The 24,981-nt window shown below is 55.2% G+C and overlaps 2 protein-coding genes across 3 annotated transcripts in view; both read left to right on the top strand.

The window, feature by feature from the left end:
* Positions 1 to 477: 477 nt before the first annotated feature.
* SCARF1 (scavenger receptor class F member 1) lies at positions 478 to 6,406 on the top strand. Its single transcript, XM_036395425.2, has 11 exons — positions 478 to 625; positions 1,297 to 1,358; positions 1,613 to 1,714; positions 1,830 to 2,355; positions 2,811 to 3,029; positions 3,113 to 3,241; positions 3,341 to 3,444; positions 3,629 to 3,740; positions 3,818 to 3,942; positions 4,073 to 4,210; positions 4,514 to 6,406. The coding sequence occupies exons 1-11, from the start codon at positions 531 to 533 to the stop codon at positions 5,518 to 5,520; spliced, it is 2,619 nt and encodes an 872-aa protein (XP_036251318.1). The 5' UTR covers positions 478 to 530; the 3' UTR covers positions 5,521 to 6,406.
* Positions 6,407 to 10,396: 3,990 nt separating this feature from the next.
* The window catches only part of SLC43A2 (solute carrier family 43 member 2), a 31,525-nt gene continuing 16,940 nt past the window's right edge, over positions 10,397 to 24,981 (top strand). Inside the window, exons 1-5 of one of the 2 annotated variants that reach the window (XM_036395015.2) lie at positions 10,397 to 10,458; positions 11,805 to 12,006; positions 18,876 to 19,065; positions 20,032 to 20,087; positions 20,755 to 20,831. In XM_036395015.2, coding sequence (XP_036250908.1) covers positions 11,847 to 12,006; positions 18,876 to 19,065; positions 20,032 to 20,087; positions 20,755 to 20,831 — 483 coding nt within the window. In that variant the 5' untranslated portion in view covers positions 10,397 to 10,458; positions 11,805 to 11,846. Of the gene's footprint in view, positions 10,459 to 11,751; positions 12,007 to 18,875; positions 19,066 to 20,031; positions 20,088 to 20,754; positions 20,832 to 24,981 lie in introns of those variants that run through there. The other variant, XM_054517035.1, reaches the window with a different exon arrangement.

The raw sequence follows: 24,981 nt of genomic DNA, 5'->3' as shown, positions 1-24,981 counted from the left end.
GACTGGCGAGGTGGGACAGTGGCCAGCAGCCCTTCAAAGGCCAGCATAGGTCAGGCTGTGTTGCCATGGGGGACATGGGGACCCTTCCTCTGAGCCCCTGCCAGGGGCTGGCAGTGGCATGGGGTGGCTCATGGGGCTTGAGGCACTGATGTTTGTTTGGGTTGGGGGGACGTTGGCTAAAGCATTTTGGGGGTGATAGAGAATGGCACAAGGGGAGTGGGGCGACACAGGTGAGATGTTCAGGCAGGTACCAGCCCCTGTGTGGCTGTGTTGTATCCCTGGATGCCCCTTTCTGTGGCAGGGTGGCAGCCAGGGCCAGAAATAGCCCGGGCAGCAGCATTCCCTGCTCCCCTCCCCGCCGCACCCCTGACGCCTGGATCGGGCGCCTCCTCCCGCGTTTCCTCAGGAAGAAACCCAAGGCTGGAGGGAGGAAGAGGCCGCCCCGCGGGTGGGACGGGACAGACGGGACAGAGGGACACCAGCGTGGGGCTGGGGAGCCACCAGGACGGGGACCCTGGTGCCCTGCTGGGATGGAGAGCGCCCGGCCCATCCTCTGCCTGCAGCTGTGGCTGTGGGTGCAGAGCTCTGCCCAGGAGCTCGACCCTGAGGGCAGGAACGTCTGCAGGTGAGTGCCACGGGGGTCCCCAGCTGTGCCATCTCCTGGGGACTCTCAGCAGCCCCAGAGGGTTGCTGTCCATCCCTCCTCCATGGACAGAGATGTGCAGCCTGGCACGGGGGTGGGTGCAGGCTGGGGAGGTGCCGGGGAGTGTGGCTGGGGCGTGTCTGGGCATTTGGGGCATCAGATCCCTTCTCCAGGGTTTATTTCTCATTCACCCTCGGAGTGCAGGGAAACGGGGCAATATGGGACCCATGGCAAAACTCATCATGGGGAAATATCACAGTGGCAAGCCCCAAAGAGCTTTGGGACTGATGCCCCCCGAATTTGTTGCCACTCCCGTTGTCTCCCAGCAATGGTGATGCCTTTCATGACCTTCACTTCGGTGCCTCATTTCTGCACTGCTGGTGAAGCTTTGAGCCTCTCCCAAGGCATGGGACACCCGGCACGGCTCCGTGGGGACATTCCCAGCGCTTCGGGCAGCCCAGCCCAGCCCAGCCGCCCACTCGGGCTGCAGCCTCCTAAATTTCCTTCTATTTTTCTGGTTTCCTTCCGGAGCGTTGCCCTGGGGGCCAAGCCGCCTTCTCAGCACTGGGGCAAGGATCGCTTCGCCTTGGCCGGGGCCATGGAGCCGCCCTGTCCCCCCGGCCCTGGCTGACACCCCCCGGTCTCTCCCGCAGGTTCCCGGCCGGCCCGGAGTGCTGTCCCGGCTGGAGGCAGGAGGGGAGGGCGTGCACGGTCGGTGAGTGATGGATGGGGATGGATCCCAAAGCGTGGTCTCATCGGGCAGATCCTCTGAGTGTTGGGGAAGCCCCGCAGCTTTCCTTGAGCGGTGCCAGTGGGGTTCCGCCCCGAGGGGAGCCCCAGCTGCTGAGCCGGAGGGATGGAGCGGGACGCGGGATGGAGTGGGACGCTGTCCCTGCAGGAGCTGGATGGGTGGCAGGTGGGGTGTGAGCCCCGGTCGGAGAGAGCTGAGTGCCTTTTCTGCCACAACAGCTGTGTGCGAGGGGGAGGACGCCTGCAGAGAGGGCGAGGTGTGCGTGAAACCTGGGCTGTGCCGCTGCCCACCCGGCTTCTTCGGAGCAGACTGCAGCTCCCGTGAGTGCCCTCCCCGCGCTCAGCCCCTGCCACCCCCCTTTAAACCCAGCTGGATGCTCGGGGGGGCTGCCGGGCTTCTTTCTCCCCATCCTGCCCGTGTCCTTTCCCCTGGCAGGCTGCCCCGAGCAGTACTGGGGCCACGACTGCAAGCGGAGCTGCCCGTGCCACCCCAACGGGCGCTGCGACCCCGCCAGCGGCCACTGCACCTGCGACCCCAGCCACTGGGGCGGGCTCTGCCAGTTCCCCTGCCAGTGCGGCCCCCACGGCCGCTGCGACCCCCTGACCGGCGCCTGCCACTGCGAGCCGGGCTGGTGGGCACCCAACTGCAGGAAGCAATGCCAGTGCAACCCCTCCACCTCGCAGTGCGACCCCCTGAGCGGGCTGTGCCGCTGCCAGCCGGGCTGGTGGGGCAGGAGGTGCAGCTTCAAGTGCTCCTGCAACGTGTCGCCCTGCGCGCAGGAGACGGGCAAGTGCGAGTGCCTGGCTGGCTACTGGGGACCGGCGTGCCAGCGGCGCTGCGACTGCGGGCACGGCTCCTGCAGTCCCGCCAGCGGCCACTGCACCTGCGAGCCCGGCTACCAGGGCAGGAGCTGCCGGGAGCCCTGCCCGGCAGGGAAATACGGATCTCAGTGCGTGCACAGGTGAGATGGGGGAGCCGCGGGATCCAGCGGGCTGCAGAGAGATCTTGGGGAAGGCACCGTGCCTGTGTCTGTCCCTTTGGCTGGGTAGGGAGACTCGTCCTGGGTTTGAGCATCCCAGGGTGGATGCAGCATCAGCGTTGGCCCAAAAGAAACACCTCGCTAATGTCAGCAGAAAGTGTCACCCTAAAATCTGGTCGTCCTTAATCTCACTCCCCATGGTGATAAAGCAGCACCTCCCAACTCAGAACATTCTGTGATCTGCTGCCCTCCTCTCCTCTTGCTACCACAGAGCATTAGGCACCACTGTGTATTTCCCCTCGGTCCAAAATGATGCTCAATGATTTTGTGGGTGAAAGATGTTTTGTGGGGTGAAAGCTGCTTTTTGTGGGGTGAAAGATGCTTTTTAGGGGTGCAGGGGTGGGCGTGGTGACCTCAGTGCCTCTCTGCCCACACAGCTGTGGGAGCTGCAAGCACAGCCAGCCCTGCTCACCCGTGAATGGTTTCTGCCTGGCCTGCCAGCCCGGCTGGACCGGGACCCTCTGCAAGGATCCCTGTGCTCCTGGATTCCATGGGGATGGCTGCCTCCAGCCATGTCCCCGCTGCCAGCACGGGGAGCCCTGTGACCCCCAGACTGGGTCCTGCCTGCGCTGTGACCCTGGCTGGACAGGACCCAGGTATGCCCAGGGTGAGGCCCCTGGTCCCTGGGGGTGTCCCTGCTCTGGGGTGCAGTCGCTGATGCTTTGCTCTGTTTTGGCAGCTGCAACAGCTCCTGCCCCGTGGGCACCTTTGGTGATGGCTGCCAGTTCCTCTGCCCTGAGTGTGTTTCAGGGAGCTGTGACCCCGTGACAGGAGTTTGCATCTGCCAGGCAGGCTACTGGGGAGACAGGTAATAACACCAGGAAAATTCTGGATAACGCTGGGAGTGGGGTTGGGCTGGAGCCTTGCTCTCTCTGGGGGCATTTCCCTCCTCTCCTCTCTCTTCCAGCTGCAACGACACCTGTCCCGAGGGCTATTTTGGAGTGAATTGTTCCTCACCCTGCCAGTGCTCCCGGGGGACCTGTGACCCTGTGCAGGGTGACTGTGTGCTGAGTAAGATTAACCTCACATTTCTGGGCAAGGGATGGTCACATCCTCACTGGGGACGGTGCTGGGATGCACCCTGGTGCCTCCTGGCCCCACTGGGAGTTGTCAGCTCCTGCTGTCTCCATGCAGGGCTGTTCTGTAGGTGTCACAGCCACAGGACATGCCACACTCAGCCCACCTCCTCACACAGGTTTGAAGGACCACGGAGCCCTTGCAGCTGCCATCCTTGTCCCTCTCCTGCTGGTGCTGCTCTGTGTCGCCTGCTGCTGCTGTGGTGCTGGCTCAGCAGATGCCAGAGACAGGTATTTTTTCATAATTTTCAGCTTTTGACACAAACCCCCATCTCCTGTGTCCCTTGATGTCCATCTCTGCTCTGCAGGGCGGCTGTGCCAGATGATGATGTGCTGGCCAGGATGAAGCACCACGTGCAGGGGGTGCTGGCCAACCTCAGTGCTCTCATGCCCTGCTTTAACCTGGGCACCTCAAAACTTCCCAAAGTCACAGGTGAGCAAAGCAGAGCTGCCCACAGCTCTCCCAGAAGTGCTGCACTCTCTGTCTGGGGAGAAGCCTGAAACCCCTCTCCCCCGAGCACCCTGGGGTGCTCAAGTTCAGCTGGGTGTCTCCTCTTCCCCAGTTTCCCACCACGACATGGAAATCCCCTACAACCCCAGCTTCATCGAGCCCCCATCGTCTGCGTGGGTTTCAGACAGCTCCTTCTCCTCCTTCGACACCGACAACGAGGGACCCGAGTACTCCGTCCCTCCCAGAGAAGGTGACGCCCATGGCTCCTCCTCCTCCTCCTCCTCTCTGATCACCTCTGGGGTCAATCCTGGCCGTCCCGGGGAGCTGTGCTTGGCACAGACATTGTTTATTTCCTTGTCCTTGTTTTCCTGTCTGCAGGGCTGTGTTTGGCTGCGTGCGATGGGACGTGCCCAGTGGGGCAACCCCATTTCACAACCTCCTCCTTGGGAAACGATCCCAGGGACAATCCTATTGCATCACCTCCTGTCCCAGTGTCCCCAGTTATGTCCCCGGGCAGGGTGGCAGCTGTAACACGTGTCACCTTGTCCCACAGGCATCCCGTTGCTGGGCGGGGCTGAGCTGCAGGACGGAGCATCCCCCGCTGGCGAGGCGCTCCCGGACCCGTCCGCCTTCGACTCCGAGGATGTCTCGCAGCCCTTCGCCATCCCCCGCACCTCCAGCATCGCCAAGGCCAAGCGACCCTCTGTGTCCTTCGCCGAGGGGACAAAATTCGGGGCTGCCGAGACGCCCAGCCCCAGCCGGAAGCCCAAGGCTCCGTGGGGCCCATCCAGGCTGACCCCACCGCCGGGGGATGCGGCGGCCGAGTCGCCCGGCGAGAGCCCGGCCAGCGATTGCTACGAGAACGCCGAGCCCCTCAGCAAGGGGGACGAAAGCCACCGGCCATCGCCTCGGGCCACGCCGGGGGGACGCCGCAGGGTGGTGTCCAGCACCAGGCATGTGGCCCAGAGAGTGGAGGCGCTGGAAGCAGCTGCGAGATGCGGCAGCTGGGAGGCCAAGGGGAAGGAGCCCAATGTCACCACCATCTACATGATGGTGGGAACAGCCGGGCAGGACCCCAAGGCGGAGGGGACTGGTGAGGGACCGGTCCAGGCTGTGCTGAAGCGTCTGGGCAGCTTGCAGAAGGGCAAGTGGGCTGCGAAGGAAGAGCCCAAGGTGAGGAGGAGCATGGAGGCCATCCAGAAACCTCCTCGCCGGGCTCTGGCGCAGCGCAGGGACTCGGAGAACAGCTGCAAGCAGAGGGAGAGTGTGCCGGGGGCTCCTGCCGAGCCAGCCCCGGGCAAGCAGCAGCATCCCGCTGCCAAGAGACTGTCCCTCCTCCTCGCATCTCTCTCGCCAAAAAGCACCGGTGCCCAGGACGGGGCCAGCGAAACCGCAGGTGCCGCAGAGAAGGGAAAAAGCCCGGAGTTAGTTGGCAGCCTGGAAAGGAAGGGACGGGATGCCGCGGAGGAAGAGCCGAAGTACGAGAACGTGGCCAGCAGCGGTGCTGATTCGCCCTCCGGCCCCGGCAAGGAGCTGCCGGGCAGCGCTCCGGGCACCTGAGCCCGCACCGCCCGGGGAGCACCGGGCTCCTCCAACCCCAGCCTGGGGAGCCGAGCCCGCTCCGAGCTGCGAACTGGAGAAGCATCGAGCCTTCCTGGTGACCCTCTCTGCTCTGGAGCCACAGCGGGGACAGCCGGTGGGGTTGTGGTGCTTGGGGGCTGTTTTCTGCTCCTCGTTGCCCCACCAGCCCCACTTGTGTCTGCACAGCCCCGGGGGACAGCGATGCTCTGGATGCTGTGGTGGCATCCTCAAGCCCCTGTCACCACTGGGGACATACCCAGTGCAGGGCTGCTGAGTGCTGGGAAATGCATGCACAAAATCCAGTCTCACCCCATCGGTTTTCACCTTTCCCTGCCCCAATTCCCCTGATGTAGCTCGGAGCCTCTTGCTGGAAAGGTGTTTCTTACTGAAGGGGAGGTTTTGTGGAGCTGGGCTGAGGAGAGATGATGGGCTGTCACAAGCAGCTTCAGAGAAAATTAATTTCAGCTGCTTATCTCAAAGGGTATCTGGGTCTGCAGGGGTTTATCTGTGTGGCTCTGGCTTCTGTGGCAGGCCCTGGCTGCCTTTGCTTCCATGTGGAAAAGCTCGTGGCAGGACACAGGGGGTAGTGACAGCCTTTTAAACTCCACACAGTTCCAAGCTGCAGTTGTGCAAACGTGGCAGCTGGGCAGTGACCATCAACCTGTGCACCTGGTGCTGTGCTGATAAGGATGGAAGTTGCCTGGAAAATGGGATTTCCACGGGTGCCCTAAGCTCCTGCCACCTCCCACGCCTCATTCCTGCTGTGAAGGCAGCTGAGATGCCAAAGAGGATTTGCAGAGTGATCTGGTTTTAGATGTATCTAAGTAGTAAAAGGTTTTTGTGTATTTTTTTCTCTGTTATTTCAGTTGGTGTGAAAGCCTTAGAATGAAAATTAAATGCCCTTCAGGAGATGGGTTTCCCAGCCGCCCTTTGAGTCAAAGATATAACCAGGAATATTCTCCAGAGTGTGGAAACTCTCAGCAGCCTTAGGCTTTCCGTTTGGGAAAATTTTTTTTAGATTTTCCGTCTCTGTTGAATTCTGAATGCTCACTCAGTGAGCTGAGCCCTGCACAGAGCCCAGGACTGGAGTGCAGGAGGAATGTGAGGGGGCTGTGAGTGTCCAGAGCCCCTCTGCTGCAGCCTGCACCTCACACATCATGTGCAGAGCTCCACATCAATCCTTCTGGTCTGGCACTGCTCAGCTGGGCTTCAGGGTTTGGAGTGTTTCAGAAAACACAGTGGGTTTTGCTTTTTCCCTTTTGCTTCCCATGGGTGCTTCTCCACAGCACAAAACACCAAATCCCCACAGTCTGACGTGGCTGAAGCTTCCAGTTTTGCAACCAGCACAAAGCACCCTTTCCTGCAGTGGGATCATCTGCTGCTGTGATTATAACACCAAATATTCTGGCATCCAAATAAAACTGCTCATCCTGGCAGGACTGGAGCAGCAGCCTGTTCTGCACGGGCTTGCTTTTGTTTTGACACCATTTTATGACAGCAGCAGGGACAGTCCCACATTTGATTTATAAGCAGCCATTTTTTTTCCCTAATGGGATGGATATTTTGAGCCTGTGAGCTGAGCAGTGCTGTGCCAGAAGTGAACGTCACATGAGCCAGTTCACTCTGGGTGCAGCATGTAAATAGCTGACAGCAACCTGACAGCCTCAAACCAGCGCCTGGTTTGAGAAAACGCTGCTGCTGGGAGAATCTTCCTTGTCCATGGAGCCAGCATGTTTCCCCTGCTTGAAGATGAAGCATCTTGGCCGTGTCTGGGCGGTGAAAGGGAAATGAGCTGCAGATTTCCAGCATGTGGCTGCCCATGCACGCTCCTGCAGCGTGGCTGCCCTGGTGTCTGCTTGCTGGGGATGCTTCGATCGCCTGTGCCAGGGGTTAGCTCTGGGTGTGGGAGGTCTGCAAGGCAGAGCTGGCAGGGGAATCTCTTCCCATGCTGGATTTCTGACTTTGCAAAGCTGCTGCAGTGTTTGGAAGGCAGGCAGTGGGAAGGGATCCATGTGCAGGTGCTGTCTGTAAGCAGAGAGGTGTCTGTGTGCTCTGCTGGGGCAGGAGCGGAGGCTGGAGCTGTTCCTGGGGTCTGTCCCATGGTGGTCTGTCCTTGTCATCCTGTCAGCCCTGTCATCTCCTTTCCCAAACTGCTCAATCCTGTGAGGTGCACCACATCATTTAGCCCAGTGGCTGTGCCAGAGCAGGAGCTGTCACCTCCCTCCCAGCTAAACTCCTTCCTGGCCAGTTTCTAAAAACATGTCTCTGTGTCAGTGCTGTCCTTCGGCTTCACTTTATTTTTTTTCTCCCCATGCTGTTTACTCAATCCCTGGGGTATTTATAGCTGGCCACGGATCACCTGATAGCTTTTCTCCTTCTAGGATAGGAAAACTGAGCCCTCCCTGCTCTTGCTGAGGCAGAGGGTTCCCGTGACCCCAAACAGCCTTGGAACCCTCCTCATGCTCCTCCCCGTCACAGTTTGTGTTTCTTGGACACAGCAGCCAGGTCTGGGTGCTGAGGTCTCTTGGGTCTCGTGCTGCCTCAGCCTTCTTCTACCTCTGTTAAGCACCTGGCACCAATCCAGGCTGTCTTGTTTTCTTTGGGCTTTTTGTTTGTTTGTTTGCATTGGCTTAAATCCACTTTCCAGCTGTTGAAACGTTTGATCCCTCTCCCACAGCCAAGGCCGAGGAGTTTCCTATTCCCACCCACCACAGGGATGGAGTGGTGGGGACACGTCCGTCTGTCTGGGGCCCTCTGCTTCCTCTGGGGTGTTTACCTTCCACAAATGCTGTTTTCATCTCCTTTGGACGAGAAAATATCCCCTGTAAAGATTCTAGGGATTTATGGCCACGTCCTCTGAGCCAGGACCTCCCTATTGAGGGAAGGATTTATGGAGGGTCTAGAAATACCTCAGAGGAATGCTCTGAAAAATAATTTAACAGAAAAAAAGAAGGCAGAGTTGTGGTGAAGTCAGATGTGAAGCTGGCTTGTAATGATTTCACTTTATTTCATGAAACTGGGCTGTATCCCCAGCAGTGTGATCAACAGGTTTAGTGAGGGGATTTTCCCCCTTTACTCTGCTCACCTAAGATGCCACCTGGAGTATTGTGTCCGGTGTGAGGATTCCAACATAAAAAGGACAGGATGTGTTGGAGCAAGGCTAGAGGAAGCCACAATGATGATCAGAGGCTGGAGCAGCTCTGCTATAGACAGGCTGAGGGAGCTGAGGGTGTTCAGCCTGGAGAAGAGTACAGGGAAACTTTATAGCACTTCTAGTGCCTAAAGGGGATCCGAGAGAGCTGGAGAGGGACTTTGGACAAGGGATGCAGTGACAGGACAAGGGGGAATGGCTGACAGAGGGCAGGCTTAGATGGGATATTGGGAAGACATTCTTGGCTGTGAGGCCCTGGCACAGGTTGCCCATAGAAGCTGTGGCTGCCTCACCCCTGGAACTGCCCAAGACCAGGTTGGATGGGGCTTGGACCAACCTGATCTGGTGGAAGGTGTCCCTGCCCATGCCAGGGGGTGGATTGAGACAATATTTTAGCTTCCTTCCAACCCAAACCTTTCTGTGACTCTTTGAATGAGCTGTGTCCTGGGCTGGGGTGTCTCAAGGGCTCTGTCCCTGCCCAGCTGTGCCGTGAGGGTGGTCAGCCCCGGGTTGCGTTGGATGCCTGTTCCCAAAATACCCTTTTAATGGGGTGGAGCAGCTTCTCAGGTCTCTCTCCTTGAGCAGCACAGGCAGACTTCGCAGGACCGATCCGGTGCCCGTACCCACAGCAATGCCGCGGGTGCCGTTCCGGACACGGCTCCCCGTGCCCGGCGGGGCTGTCCTCCCTCACAGCAGCCGCTCCGGGTGCGGCTCCCGCGGCTGCCGCCCGGGGCCGGCGGAGACCGGCGGAGAGCGGCAGCAAAGCCCGCGGGGCGGTCCCGCTGTCCCCGCGCCGCGCCGGGCGGGGGAGCCGCCTCACCTCCCGCCGCCGAGCCCGGGGTTGTCGCTTCTGGCTTTGCCCTGGAAGGCGGCGACCCGACCACCGCTCGGGGGTGTGTGTGTGCCTCTGTGAGGGTCTGTGGGTGTGTGTGTGGGTTTGTGTGTGTGTGGGGGGTTTGTGTGTGTGTGTCTGTGTCTGTGAGGGTCTGTGTGTGTGTGGGTTTGTGTGTGAGGGTCTGTGTGTGTGTGTGAGGATCTGTGTGTGTGAGGGTCTGTGTCTGTGAGGGTCCGTGTGTGTGAGGGTCCGTGTGTGTGAGGGTCCGTGTCTGTGTGTGTGAGGGTCCGTGTGTGTGTGTCTATGTCTGTGTATGTGTGTGTGTGTGTGTATGTGTGTGAGGGTCTGTGTGTGTGTGGTTTTGTGTGAGAGGGTCCTGGGGGTACCTGCAGACCGGGAGGGGGTCCCGGGGGATATCGAGGCGTACTACAGGAGTACCGGGGGTTTCCCGGCAAGTACCGGAGGAGAACAATATCAGGGGATACCTGGGTGTGAGAGGTACTTGGGGGATAGCGGGGAGTAGATATCGGAGGTTTCCGGGGGAAGAAATGGGGTGGCTATCGGGAGAAGATATCGGGGAATACCGGTGGGAGAGAGCGGGGGGTACTGTGGGATCCCAGGAGAAGATACCGGGAGGTCCCGGGAGGAGATATCGGGGATCCCGTGGGGGGATATCGGGACTATCCCGGGGGTCCCGAGCTAAGATCCCGGGGTGATCCCGTGGGGATGTGAGGGGGGGGGGGGGGTCCGGAGGCGGGGGCCTGAGGGGGCGGTGGGGGGGGCGCGAACCGGCACGTGCCCCAGCGGCAGCGGCGCGCGCGGCCATTGGCTGAGGCTGTGGCCAATCAGCGGGCGCGCCTGTTTTGCCTCGGAGGCCGGATAAAAAGCCCGGGTGGGACCGCGGCGGAGCGGAGCGGGCGCGGCACCGGCGGTGAGCGGGCACGGCACCGGGGATTGCTGGGGGTGTGCATGGGAGAGAGAGAGGGGGGCACTGGGGAGGGTGGGGGGCATTGGGGCATCCACGCGTAGGAGTGGCAGGCGGCGGAGGGAGAGCGGATGGAGTGGGGAGCGTGGGTGGGGGGCTGGATGGCGAGGAGGGAGGGGATGCTGCGGGGCTCCTTGGGGGTGTGGGATGCTGCGGGGGCGATGTGGGGAGTGGGCTGTGCTGGGGGATACTGGGGGACCGCTGGCAGCGGGGACAGCGGGCTGCGGCTCTTGTCGCAGAGAGGATGATGGCTGGGCTGGGGAGGGGGCTGTGCAGGGATGAGGAAGAGGAGGAGGAGGTGATGGAGGAAATGCGTTGTGGGCTGTGCTGGGGCAGCGAGCCTGCGCTGTGGGTGAGGGGGGGAGCTCTGAACCGGCTTCTATGGCTGGGAGGGGGCCCTGGCCCCCAGGCATCGCTGCTGGGTCAGACCCCCGTCCTGCCAAAGCACCCGGTGCTGGGGTGTCCCCAGTAAGGGCAGCTGCCCTGGCTGGCTGTGTGGCCAGCTGCTTTCCCCACAGTGCTGCCTGAGATGTGCCTGGGCTGGGAAAAGCCTCAGCTTGGCTCAAAAGGGCCACCTGCCTTGTGACACTCGGGGCTCCCCAGGGTCGGGTTGTCCCCTTGGCCAGGTGTGTTCCCCAATTTGCTCGCTCCTGCGGGCTCCAGGGACTGGCACAAGTGGAGCTGGACACAGTTAATGCAGCTCCAGCATCTGGGGCAGCCTGGAGATGCCACTGAGCTGCAGTGTCTCCCAGCTGGTTGGCCTGGCAGGCAGCAAAAAGGGCTCCTTGGTGATATATTGGTGACAAACTGCATTTATAGACCCCTCACACACCTTGCAGAGCAGGTCTGTGCTTTTGCATGGGGCAGAGCAGACCTGGTGGGTCTCTAAAGCCACCGCTGGGGTAAGGGGCTGTGTCCCCCATCCCAGCCTGATGGCAGTGGGGACATCAGGGTCCTGTCCTGGCATTTATTCCCTCAGTGCCTGCCCCGTGCAGGGGCAGCAGGCTCTGGGCTGTTTGCTGCATTTTCATACCTGGTGCTCGGGCAGTGGAACCGAGTCCTTGAGCAGAGCCCTGTGTCACTGAGTGAGCACCCCAGGGGCTCTTCAAGGGCACCTGTGCCTCCCCCATCCCTGCAGGTCCCTTGGCAAGCTGGCACCTGCACAAACCAGTTCTGCACCCGAGTGCCTGCCACCCAGCAGGCAGCTCTGCCTGGCTACTTCGTGAGGAGATCCCTTAACCCACGGGTTTCTTTTCATGCGGTGTGGACTCACTGGCTGTTGCTCCCTGCAGGTTTTGAGGCTCTGAAGGAGGAGGCCACCCCCCCAGGCAGCCATGGCCCCCACGCTGGCCACGGCGCACCGGCGGCGCTGGTGGATGGCGTTCACAGCCATCATCGAGAACCTGCTCTTCTCTGCCGTCCTGCTGGGCTGGGGGTCCCTGCTCATCATGCTGAAGGCAGAAGGGTTTTATTCCTACCTGTGCTACGGCCTAGGTAAGCATTTTTTGGGCTCGTGTAGGGGTAAGGTGCTGCTGAGGTTTGCTGGTGTGGTTCCCTGCTGCGGGGTGGTGTGGAAGTGGTTGGAGGAGGGCTGAGCTCCATGCTGATCCCAGGGGAGAAGGAAAGGGATTTGTGCTCCTTCCTAAAGGCAGTGGCATCCTTGTGATGGTGCAGTGTGCCTGTAGGTGCTGTTGTTTTGTAGGGTGGCTGGGAAAAGGAGCTTTAATGATGGGGTAGAACTTTTCTGGATCGCCTTTTCTACTTGGCCATGAGCTCTTCCTCTGCAAGAGCTCTGGAGGATGGTGATTTTTGGGGAGGCTGTCCTGGGTTTATAAGAGGAATTTTGTCCTTAGCAGTGAGAAAACAAGGAGCATGGGTGGCAATTATATCAGGGCAATCCAGTGTTGCTGTAGAGGAGAATTTGCAGAATTAAATACTGCTGGTCATTCCTCTCCTTCAAGCACCCAGGATGTGCTCAAACCAGGCTGTGTTTCTGTGAGGGCTTGAGATTTACCCTCTGCCCCAGCCAGAAGTGACTGTCCCTGCTGCAGACACAGCCTGGAAAGGGAGAGATAAATCTGTGGTGTGGGAATGGTAATCCTGGGAAAACAGCCTGGAGGTGGACATCTATCTCCAGCCTGGGCAGGGAGAGAATTGTGCACCCCACAGAGTGTTTGGGTGGTCAGTGGGGTTAAAAGGAGCCCGAGGTAAAGGTGGTGTGGGTTTGTGGTGTCTGAGGGTTTGCTGTGCTCAGAGGAGGGGAGGGCAGAGTGAAGAGAGGCAGTTTGGGCTCTGTGATGGAGGCTGAGACTGGATCAGCCCATCTGGGGCTGGTCGAGAGTTGAGAAAAGAGTTGGAAATCAGTGCACGGAGCCTCGGTTGAGTGATGGCTGAGAACAGTGGGGGAAAACTGAGGTGTGGGGAAACAAAGTCCAGACAAAGGTACCTGCGAATGATGTGATGATTTTGCTCATTCATCAGCTGATGGTTTTGCTCATTCATCAGCTGCTTATCTCCCGTGCTTTGTGTACCAGGGCCTGGGTTGGTGCACCTGGCAAAAATGCACGTGTTTGAGCCTTTTATCAGCTGCGGTTTGGCAGCTCCATCTCCATCCTGTGCTCTGCTCTCAGGGCAGTGCTCCCGAGCGTGTCCCTGTCACTCGTGTCCCCAGGAGCACTCCTGTGTGTGAGGGAGACTCCCAGTGCCTGGAGACCCTGCAGGACTTCAGTTCAAGGCTGCTGTGTTCTCCCCACATCAGGGAGACTTTGTCACAGCCAAGTGATCACATTAAACCCATCAGGTGGAGACTTTCTGCCACCCAGATAAAGCACACAGGAGCTGATAAGCAAATGCTGACTGTCTCTGCGAGCAGGCATTTGCTTGTCTGCTTCCTGAGATGTGCTCTGCTGACAAGAGCTTCACTGGGGGCCCACCTCCTGCTCTTTGCCTTGACAGCTTTCAATTTGTCCCAGATCACTGAGGTTCACCTCAGTTCCTCACTCCTCTTCAGCAACCTCTGGCTTTTTTGGCCCATGCCCACACACCACAGGGAAGATGCAAATGTTTGGACTGCTGTGAAATTGCTGCCCTGGGGGCAACTGCTCCCTCCCTGTGGCCAACCTGTGCCCCGAGGCAAGAAAGCTTAATCCCTGAGAAGAAATTTGTGCAGTCAAATGTTCTCATTGTCCTCAAATATCTGGCCATCACTTCTGAACTCGGTGATGGCTTGTGATGAGCTGTGGGGGCAATAATCTGTGCTGACTCACTTTCCTTTCTCTGGTTTTGTCCTCTCTGTAAGAGTTTTGTGGGGAAGACTCCTGGCTCCAAGCGTGTGGAGGCTCTCAATGACCAGCCCCAAACTGAGTTTTCCCTTTGCTGCCATTAGGGTGACCCAATGGTTGCCTTTTTCAGTGTAACCTATTGAATCCTGCAGCCAACTTGGCTGGAAGGCTGGTGCAAACAAATCATGACTAGTAGCCTTTGGGCACTTGTTGTTCCTAATGCTGCTGTGGGCATGCAAGTATTGCAAAGGAAAAAAAAAATAGAATTTTCCTAATGAGCCAAAGGTTCTTGGCAGGGCTTTCAGTTTGTCAGCATAAGCTCTTGTACTTTGTGATGCTTTCCAATGAAAGGCAAAACTAGACCTTGTCCCTTCTGCAGGCGCTTCTCTGAAGGTAACAGCAGCTGCCCAGAAAGTGCTGCAGTTCAAGAGGGACTCCTTGTCTCCCTGTTGAATCCCTTGCTTGCCCTTGGCTCCTCGTGTTGGATTTTACTCACCCATTGGACAAATGTGGGGTCCAATGGACTCTTAACTCAGTAACATGAGGGTGGAGATGGACACCTGGGGGGGGAAAAAATCCGAAATAACAAAATATTTTTAGAGCTGTTGTGCAACAGGGCTGGAGTGGGGGGTTGTACCCGCTAGGCCACCTCCTGAGGTATGCTTGAAATTCGCTGACAAGGAGCCTGCTAGTAGCACTTTGTTCCCATTTTAATTTTACTACACTACTACTTGGCCTTTAACCAACTGAAGCAGCATCTTTTATTCGTGCAAGTGCTGACTCCACAGTCTTTATCACCGTTCTGGGCCTTATCAGCTCTGAGGGAATTTGATCAGTCCAGGGCCTTGCCTTGCTATGATGTTTCTGGGATTGGGAAGCTGAACGCTTAGGTCTGAAACATGCTTGAAGAAAGAGAAATGTCCTGAACTTGATAATCTGCTCACAAAGAGCAGAGATAAGGGGCACAGAGGGCTTTCCTCTAAGACAGGGCTGCAGAGTACCAAAGGGATGATAAGCTAATTCACTTACAGTGAGTTAACGAGCCCTGACGTGGTCAAAGGGGGAAGGTGGTGCTGCCTTACAGCTCTTTTCCCATATTTATCTGAGCTCTGGGTGGGGAACTTGCAGTCTCAAGGTCCCTCACAATCTGGGCAGATATGACAGCTAGGATTTGTGGAAGGGCTGCACGTGTGAGGCTGTAAACAGGAAAAGAGTGAAGGTGGTAAATAGTCAGTTTGTACAGGAAACACACTGTGCTGATCAGCAGCTGTCGTGGGAAGGTGCTGGCTGAGAGCAGCTGCAAAATGAAACCACAGCTGGGGAGAGAAGGGGAGGTTAACTGGGACTGTGCCTTGGTCATATGAAGCTTTCAGGCACCCAGAGAGGGGGTCCTGCAAGTGCAAGTGGAAGGGCAGGGAAACCCGAATAAATTGCTTTTGCAGTGGTACAAAGCAAGAACATCTCCTCCCAGTTCCCAGAAGTATGACACCATCCTAAAAAGAGAAAACATGTTCTTATGTGGGCAGACTGCAGAATCAGTTGTTTGCACATGTCTTTCAGTGTGCTATTTTTTTAAACCAATACTCCCGTTCTTTGCCCTTGATTTCTGTCTTTTTTTTTCCCCTCCATTTTTTTTCTTCTATTAAAAAAAAGAGGAGAAAGATGAGAGTGTGCAGGCTGTGACAGAGCTATTGTCAGGGTGGCTGGGGGTGTCTTGCCTGTTTGACTCAGTCTGCTCCATGAAATAAGATGAAAGGAAAGCTGCTCTCTGCCATCTGAGATGGCAGTCACTGCTGGAAAAGCCAGACTCGTTCCTCTGGTAATGTGGGGTGTGTGTGTGTGTGCCTGGGATTTGAAGAGGTCAGTGAAGAGCAGTTAATGATTGACCTGCTGCTTGGAGAAAGGATGGCTTTGAATGTTCCAGCCTGAACAAATCCCAGCGATGATCTTGACATAAATGATTACCCAGGCAGCCTTCTCCTTACCTAAGCTGTCATTCTTTAAATAGTAACTTGAACTACTAATTGGGCAGTAGAAATCCTGCTGCTTGTGTGGGGAGTGCTGTAAAAATAGGCAGCAATGTTCTTGTAATTGCTGGTAAAGACTTGTAGCTTCTGCTGGCTTGTCAGTGAGGCAGCAGTGAGTGAGCACAGCCCCCGTGCTGCTGCCTTGCCCGGGTGTGACACCTCGAGTGCTGCATGCAGTCGGACTTGGCAAGAGGATTTGGGGAGGGCACCACCTTGGGCACAGAGCCAGTCCTTGCCCAGAGCAGTTTTCCAGATGGAGCCAGGCACACAGGAGATTCTCCTGGGAGTGTGGCACGCACCGATCTGGAATGGGACCTGAGCTGTGATTGAGGGGAAGCTGCAGTTTGCTGTAGCCAGGTGCATGAGGTAGGTGAGTAGTTAGGCAGGTTCTCTGCCCATTAAGCCCCTCCTAGCTGCATGTCCTGTGCTGCCACTCGCTGTCCTGTGCCAACGAGCTGCTGGCACCCAAATCCCTGCTCGTGGATGAGCCTGCTCTTGGCTGGACCTTGTGCCTGCAGCACACACCTGCAGCCCTTCCAAAATGTTCTATTTATGGAGGTGGCTCAAAGGATCAGGGGATGTCAGGGTGCCAAGGGCTGCTGGAATCATTTCCATTACGCCTCAGTGGATCTTCTCTTGTTGCTCAGGGGCTGCTTCTATTTTCACAAACAATTTGTATTTCCACATAGCGCTGTTGCCTGGCCCCTCCTCGGAGCTGGCACCCAGCAGCTGTAAACAAGGTGGTTGGTACAGGCAGGGAGTGAAGTTTGGTGTCCCATTCCCAGCTTTCCAGTGTGCAGAGAGGGGCAAATTCCTTTGCTGTTTCTGAGCTGTGTCCTCACCTCATGCACACTCATCATGGTGCGTGCTGTGTGAGCTCCTTGGGGACACACAGCAGTGACCACATCCAAACATGAACAGGAATTTGTATTCTCCAACCTTCAAGGCTGAGTATTCCTGCTTGGAGATCTCTGTGTGGGGAGGGTTACTGAGGCTTTAACACGTGCAGAAGTTATAAGGTCACTGCACTGTTCATGTTCCTCCACCCTCCTTCCACTCATCAGCTGAGCTATCTCTGGAGAGTGCTGACACAGGGAAACTGCCACTACTTTGTCAATTCCCCCCCTCCTCCTTGTTTTCCCGAGTTTCACCTCTCACCCACATCTGTTTCCTATGAATTTATCTTTGTGGAGAGCCCAAAAGCCTTGATGCTGTGGGTGAAAACTGCAGACAGGCTCCCAAAGTCTGTCCAGGACTGATTTCTAAGGATGTGACTTGGGTCAGTGCCTCAGTGCACTGCCCTCCATGCAGAGGAGATGCTGCTGGTGGCACATGTGACATTTGGGGGATATTTGTTGCTTACTCTGGCTATCCATGACTAACAGCACAAGAGAAGGGGCAGATTAAGTTATCAGTCAGGAGCACATGGCAGTGGAAAGGAACACAGGCAGTTTGAAGCAATCTTAGCGAAGATGCTGATGGGAGCAATGTAAATGGGGAGAAATGCCCCAGCCTTCCCTGGAGTGCTGGGAGGGGACAGAGGCAGCTCCAAGTCCTCACATATCAGTGCCTGAATTCCTGCTGATACCTGAAGGCAGGAAGGTGGAGCAAGGCTTGTTTGCAGTGGACACAAAGCTGGGAGGGTGGTTTAGGGCAGCTGGGAGAGCCAGGGTGAGACCAGTAACTGTGGAGGATCTGGGGTTTGAGTAGAAGGGAGGGAGGGGCAAGGTGGGGCTGTGCCACCTCCAGAGCTAACACAGAGCAGCCGTGGGGATCTCCCCCACCAGCCACAGCAAGCAGGGAATGGGAAGCCACTGGCACATGAGGGATTCCTGCTCATTAACTAAACCAACCTGGGCTCGCTGGGAATCTCCAGCCTCACTTCGTGCTGGTGGTTCTGTCGGTGACTTCCCTCTGTTCCTCCTTTAGTACTGAACTTTGTCAGATCAATTATTAAATAAGAAGGAGAGTGTTTTATATCACTGGCTTGCAGCAGCAGCATGAGAGCAAGTGCTTTGTCATAGCAGCAAAGGTTCCAGATAAGTGTTGGGAGGAGGAGAGCTGGAGAGCACTGGAGCTGTGAGTTAATGGCAGTCTGAAGGCACACAGCTCACTCGAGGAGTTGTAAGCAGCCTTGGGATAGGCATGTAACAGGAGAATAGCTGACATGAGGCAGTAAAAGGGAACTTCTTTCCTTTCTTGTTTTTTTTTTTTTTTTTTTTTTTTTTGAACTGTCCTGTTTCTGTCTTGGTTACACAACGTGGGCTCTGTTCAGCGTGGGAGTTTGCATGCAGAGTTCCTCATGTAAGGGCAAGAACAGAAGAACAGAAAGCTGGGGATATAATTGATCTGTGTGACCTAAACCCATTTTGAAAGAATAGAAAATGCTAATTACAGGGTAGGACTTAAAGATGCATCGATGCTCTAAAAAAACAGAGAAGGCAGGTGAGCTGCCAGCCCCCCTGGGAACAGGGTAGTTAAATCCAGGAAGGATTTTTCAGAGCCAGGACAGTCAAAGCAGGGTGGCTGCTGCAGAGCCATTCTTCATCCTGATGCCTGCAGTGAGGGTAGGAAGCTTTTCATTTGAGCAGGCTGCTGCTCAGTGCCAGGCCTTGTCAGCCTGGTGTCTGGAACCAAAATAACTGATTTGGCTGTGGCTGTCGTTAGTTTTGTTAGGGAAAAGATCTCTGAGAACATGACAGCTGTAGATTAGGAGGACCTTATTTTTGTATCCCTTTGGGTTTAGCAGGGTTTAGTGTCCTGTAATTGCCAGGCCATTTGCTGTATAGTTGTTTTAATAAATTAATGAATCTCCATCCCTGGGTTTTTACCCTGCTGCTACATGGGATATCTGTCTCATGGCTGCTTTTTCCTGTTCAAAGCAGAGCTCATCAGGTTTCCCTCACCCTTCTGCTGCTCTGCTTCTCCATTTCTCACTGATTAGAATAAAAACTGCACTGTGGAGGGCATATGCCCAGCAGGGCTTTTCCCTTCCCTCCTCCCTGCAGCATTTTAAATCTCATCCTAACACACTGTCCTCTCTCACCCCGTGTAGAGACCACCACCAACATCTCTGAGCTCGACAACAGCACAGCTTCAGAGCACAAATGGCCTTCCTGCAACGCCCAGGATGAAATGCTGAACTTGGCCTTCACCATTGGCTCCTTCCTGCTCAGTGCCATCACCCTGCCCCTGGGAATTGTCATGGACAAGTACGGCCCCCGCAAGCTGCGGCTGCTGGGCAGGTGGGTGTGCAGGGCCTGGGGGGGCTGAGGGCTCAGCTCCCACCCTGGCTGGGTGCTGTGGGCTCCCTGCAGCCTTGGGAAGTGTCTGAGGGATGGGGCTGGGATGTGCACAGGACAGCAGAGCAGCTCTGGGGTGATTTCAGCCAGCACAGTGGATTGCTCCATAAGGGAAGGGCCTGGGACTCGGTGTCCACACTTCAGCTCTGCAGTGCTGCTCTGTGATCCCTGTCCAGATGGAGCCTGGAGGAAGAGCAGAGTCATTTGTGAGTCAGGGAGGGTAGCTTTCTCCTTGGGCTGGGAGCTATGTCCTGAGAGGCACAAAACCAAGATGTTACATCATTGTTTGCAGGCTGGGGAGTTAACTCAGGGATAAACATGTCCTGTTGCCTTTCCCAGGGCCCTTCTCTTCCATGTGGTGTGTTGCTTTCTGCCTCAGACAGCGAGGTTGTCAACTGCTTCTGTCATGGCACAGAGGGATTAGTGACTTCTGGGATCACTGGACCCCAGCACTGTTTTGACTGTCACAATTTTAATGTGGTGAACTTGGTTAGAAACCAAACTGGCCTGTGGGCAGAGTGGGAAAAACAGGGCAAGTCTCTGAGTCAGACCCTACCAGAGAGGAGTTGAGTGCTGGGGCTCAGGACAAAAGCTGCTGCTGCTGCCTTTGGTCACCCTGAGGTGAGGGCTGGAAAAACTGTGCTGGAAAACCAGTGGGAATTTGGGTCCAGCCAGAGCTGTGTCAGTGCTGGGAGGAAACGTTCCTGCCCCAGCCCTTGTGCAAGGCTTGCCTGTAATACTTGTTTGCCAGTAAGATGTGGGTATTTCCCTGGATTTTTCTTTCCAAATTGCCAGCTTCCCTCCCTCTTACAGAAAGTGCCCTGCAAGATGCTGAGGAGGTGGAAGCAGCTGTAATTGACTGTGGGTAGGGCTGTTTGTGAGAAACTGATGGCTCTGGTTCCCTTGCAGTGCCTGCTTTGCCGTGTCCTGTGTGCTGATTGCGTACGGTGCCAGTAACCCAGACTGTAAGTTGGCATCCTTCTGCTGAGCTGGGAGCGTTGCAGGGCTCTGGTTTGGGGTTTTTGGGGAAGCAAAGTTCAAACTGTCACCCCCCAGTGCTGTACTGGGGTCACAAGCCAAGCAATCAGCCAGGCTGAAGGAGCTAAGTGGCTCTGGGGAGGGCTGGTGTTTCACAACAAGTGGAGAGTGCAGCAAGGGCCAAACGTCTGAGATACCCAGGTCTCTTGATTTTGTGTTTGGGCAGGGCCAGGTCCTGTAAAGGAGCAATTCCAACTCAGTTCCTGGCTTTTTCAGGGTTGGGAAATAGGTAATAGCACCCAAAGTGTAATTGGCTTTTTTAGCAGAGGTAGATGGAGCTGGCTGCTCAAGAGCAGATAGTGAATGACCCTTTGGATTGTTTGTTCAAGCCAATCTTCCTTTTGAGACCCACCAGACAAGCTGCATCAGCAAGTCTGTGCTTTAGAGAAAAGGAACCCTTCCATCCCCTCTGAGCTGCCTTGGAGGAGAGCCCTGTCCCTGCTGGTCTGTGTGGCTGGGGAGATGGCTGGTGACATGTCCTGAGGGTGTGGATCCACAGAGGTTCCCACATGTCAGGACCAAAGCCTTTAGGGCTCTGTCTCCTTTCCCTCTGCACCCCAGTGGGAGCTGAGGGCAGGTTTTTTATTGTTGCAGCTCTGTCTGTGCTGATATTCATTGCCCTGGCTCTGAATGGCTTTGGTGGGATGTGCATGACCTTCACATCACTCACGGTAAGTGAAGAGTTACTACCTGACTGCTCTGTCCCTCACTGTGGCTGTGAGCTGGGCTGGCAGGCAGCAGCAGAGTGGATCTTCTGCCTGTGGCTTGAATAGCACGTGTTTGTGTTTGGTACAAAGGGTCAGTCACCCTTGGGAGCGAGTCCTTGGTTGTTATTCTAAAGCTTGTTTTCCCCAATTGGTTTTTTGTTGTTTTTGTTGTTTTTTTTTTTTTCACCTGCCCTTTGTATCTCAGGTGAAGGTGGGGAGAAAAAAGGAAGTGTTTTTGTCTAGGGCTCATAATGTGCCTGTACATGCAGTGCTCAGCTGCTTGGCACAGGCTGGAGGTGTGTTTGCACTGGATTTAGCATTGACATAGTGCAGGAAGAATCAGCAGGGCACAAACCCTTGCAGCTGGGTATGACCAGCTTTCTGCAAGCACAGCGTGCATCTTGCCCCCATGGTTCTTCTTGACCACAAAAGGTTTTGCTTTTCAGAAGGGTGGGAGTCCCTCACAGGCTTCCTTAGAAATGCTGTGCTGTTGGGTGTGCACAGCCCACTTGGATATGTTCAGGATTGTATGGAAAGCTTTGGTCAACAACTGTCAGCTGGATCTCTATGTTTTGGGGTTCTTTCTGCCTGGAGGCAGAAGCAGTATCATTCTCCAAATAACTGCTTTATTTTCTGCCTCATTACCCTGATTGTTGTTAGTGTGGCTCAAGCAGGGCTGGGTGGAAAGTCGCCCAGAAAACAAGCCTGGGAAGCACTGATATTTTTTTTTAAATTTTTTTTTCCCCTGAGCTGTAGTTAAAAACTCTCAGATTTCGACTGCACTACCTTGAACTTGCTGCTAAAGTAAAACTTCCTGTTAAAGTTACCTCTAATTTAACAGGGCTTAGACACTGGCTGAGGTCCTGAGACATAAATTTGGCAGAGGCTGGCTTTAGAGAGCACTCTGTGTACTGTGGTTTTGCTGCTCCTGTTGCTTTCATGTATTCAAATTCTCAGACCTCTGTGCAGATGTTCCTCTCTCCTTCATATGTGGTGCTCTTCACTGGGAGCCTTGGCTGTGACCCCAAGGAACTGTGGGCCAATTGTCATCCTGCTTCAAATAAAAGCAAGGCATAGAGGAGCACATCAGTAGTGCTGTGGGAGAGGAGAGGATTCCCATCCTGCTGCTGCCAGCATTGATTATTGTCTCTCTAGGTGATTATTAAGGGGTCACAGATTATTTTAGACCCACTGGTGAGGATAGGAGTGAGGGCAGGATAGGGCAGGAGTAGATTGGGTGTGCTGTGGCTTTTAGCAGCAGAAGTGAGCAAAGCCACTTGTTAGTGCCCTCATTAGTGAGCCAGTTCTGCAGTGCCAAGGAAGAGCAGCAGCAGGAAAAAGGTCAGCTCCTCCAAGAGGAGATCCAAGCCTTGGGGAGCTCTGAAGGAGTCAGTGATGCTGTGAGGCCACCCAGATGCCTCAGGTGGAGCCCATCCCCTCAGCGTGTTCTGCAAAGAGCTGGGGTGGCTTCAGGCCGGACTTCTCCAATCCACAGGCAGGTGTAGCTGCTTGTGCAGCTGCTCAGAGGCATTTTGGTACCTGAGGCGTGTGAATGTCATTAAAAATAGCCTCAAGTGGGAGGGAAACACTCCTTTACCTGCACCACAGCAGAGCTGTGCTGCTGCCTGTTAGAACCAGCTGGATGTTGGCTGTTGGCAGCTCACAGCTTTACCACTCTGCCTGCAAGCTGCACTTGCTGTGTCAAGACCATCTTCTGCTGTCACAGGGTGATGCCTTGTGGATTCCTTCCAGCTGTGGCCCCTGGGGACAGGCGAGGGAGGGACACAGGGACAAGCTCATGGGCTGTGCCCTGAACACGCTGTGCTGTGCTCCGCCCTGTGCCCGGCAGGGGACGGGCTGAACGCTGAAAGGGGACACTCAAGAGACCTTTGTAAGGACGTTCATTACCAAGGAGATGATGAGCCCTGCTCCTCCCGGTGCCAGGGGAGCTGGGGCTGGCTGCCACAGGCGCTGGCTGCGTGCACAAGTCACAGCAAGGTGACTCCCTGCTCCTGCCAGCTGCAGGTGACCTGAGCTGCTCCAGGAAATGGGTCAGACCCACTGGTGCCATGGTCCTCAGCCACCCCAGGCAGGTTTTGGTTGCTGCTTCCTGGCAGGGTGTCCCTGAATCCCAGCCTGTGGGGTGTCAGGTGTTGACACCTCCCGGGACACAGTGTGATCTGGTGGCAGGGACCCTCAGGCAGGGATAAACAGGATCTCTGAGGATTAGAGCCTGGGACAGTGCTCCACAAAGCTTTGCCTCTTGAGTTTTGCCTCTTTTCCAGCAACAAGTCCCCAGGGTATCATGAAAGCACATGGCAAGCTGTGGAGCCAAAACAAGCTGCTGCTCCTGGGTGCCTGGGCTGTGGCTTGGGGAGGAGGGGGCAGCCAGCAAAGGCTTCCCAGTTCTGGGAACAAGGTCAGCCTGTGCCTGTTGTTAAAATGCAGAGGGGAGATTTCTGCCTCGTGACTTGGTCTTGGCCAATGTCAGTGAAGATTGGAAATGGAAACAGATCTGTGCTGGTGGCTCTGACAGCAACACAGGAATCTGGCTCTGCTTCTGCTCCGAAGCTATTTCATGCAAAGAAATAAACATGTGTGATAAATTACCACAAAGAGCCTTTTATAGATTGTTCTCTGTCCTGTTTTCCTTTCAAAGAATTACAGCTGCTTTGCTCTGATTTTCTGCTGCAAACAGCCCCTTTAATCAGGGGGGGGCACATTTCTGTGTAGGGAATCTTTTTTGCTTGGAAATATTAGGAAAACTTAGGGCTCTGTGAGCTTTTGTTTGTTGGAGAATGGGAACAGGAGTTTCCATATGCTTTGGGCAAAGGGGGCAGTTTGAGGCTTTCCTGCAGAACATATTTTTAGTGTCTGTCTAACTTCCAAACACACCCCCAATAGGGAAAACAAAGTTTAATTGAACACAAATACCATTTTTCAGTAGTCTAGTTCTCAATGCCTTGATTTTTTTTTTCTGTTCTTTCAAACAATCCTTGCAAGAGGAGGGAAACGGGCTTTGGTAGCAATGCTGTGCTGTTTTCTGTATATGGAATGTCTCCAGGGAAAAGCTGGAAAACAATATAAATTATTATAAACTCACTGTAGGGCAGATGAGGAAAAAAAATCTGCAAGAGGAAATGATTTATCAGTTTAGGATTACAGACCTGCAGTAAAGGACTCCAGTAAAAAACAGTTACGTGTGGCAACATTCACAGAGTGTCTTTGTGACAGGGCATAAAGTTAATATTGCATTGAGTGTCAGTGACCTTTAAACAAGAGGCTTAAGAGTTTCTGTCGTCATAGGTCTTGCAGAATTGGAGCTGTCATACCAGAATGGGCAGAAGTTGCTGGAGGAGTCACTTCTGGCCTGCGGGGATGAGATCAGAATGAGGATTAGATCCTTTTTGGTGGCAGAAAAACAGAGCTCACTTGCTCCATGGCTGGTGTTTTTTATTGCTTTTTTTTTTTTTTTCTCCTCTCCGTGGTTCATTTTTTCCAATGCTTGCTAGTATAAAGACAGCATGAAAAATGACTTGGTAAATATTGCATGTTGTTTTTGTAGCTGGTCTTTAGGTGAGACCTGCACAGGCACTGCCAGTGCTGGCTCAGTCTGAGAGGTTTTCTGCTCTTGAACTCTTCAAGACTTTTCCCCCTCTGCCCCTCCAGGTAGTCCCACATTTCTGTCCCTTCCAAGTGCTCAGTGTTGGCAGTTTCTGCTTTGATTGGGCTGGATAAGACATTAAATCTCTTCTGTCCAATTTTTTTAATCTAGCTGCTTGCTGGGTGCCAAATTGATTTGAGGAAATCTTTAGCCTTTCTAGGACTTCTGTCCCAATCAAGGCAGAAGCAGCCTCGGGTTCTCCTGTTTGTGGCTTCCTGTTCTGTGTCTCCAGTAGCCCTCAGAGCAGGAGGATCCACCTGGAAGTTCCTTTCCTGCTGTATGAAAAAAGCTTTTTGTGGACTCTGGATCTCTGGGGAAAACCAGCCCTTGCCAAGAAGCAGCTGTGTTTGTGCAGCTCTTGCCCTGCCCTGAGCTCCCCAGCAGGAGCAGCAGTTTTGTTGTCATTTCTGGACATTATTTTAAGTTTGGGGTGTTTGGGATGAAACAAAT

This window comes from Molothrus ater, chromosome 21 (assembly GCF_012460135.2).
Source record: "Molothrus ater isolate BHLD 08-10-18 breed brown headed cowbird chromosome 21, BPBGC_Mater_1.1, whole genome shotgun sequence".
NCBI lineage: Eukaryota > Metazoa > Chordata > Aves > Passeriformes > Icteridae > Molothrus > Molothrus ater.
This window is presented reverse-complemented; position numbering and strand designations above follow the sequence as displayed.

What these genes read in the sequence shown, in the direction of transcription:
- SCARF1 (XM_036395425.2), top strand. Translation starts at nt 531, where the DNA reads ATGGAGAGCGCCCGGCCCATCCTCTGCCTGCAGCTGTGGCTGTGGGTG. An exon ending in GGGGAGGGCGTGCACGGTCG is followed by an intron (nt 1,359 to 1,612) that starts GTGAGTGATGGA and finishes CTGCCACAACAG; the next exon opens with CTGTGTGCGAGGGGGAGGAC. An exon ending in CGGAGCAGACTGCAGCTCCC is followed by an intron (nt 1,715 to 1,829) that starts GTGAGTGCCCTC and finishes TTCCCCTGGCAG; the next exon opens with GCTGCCCCGAGCAGTACTGG.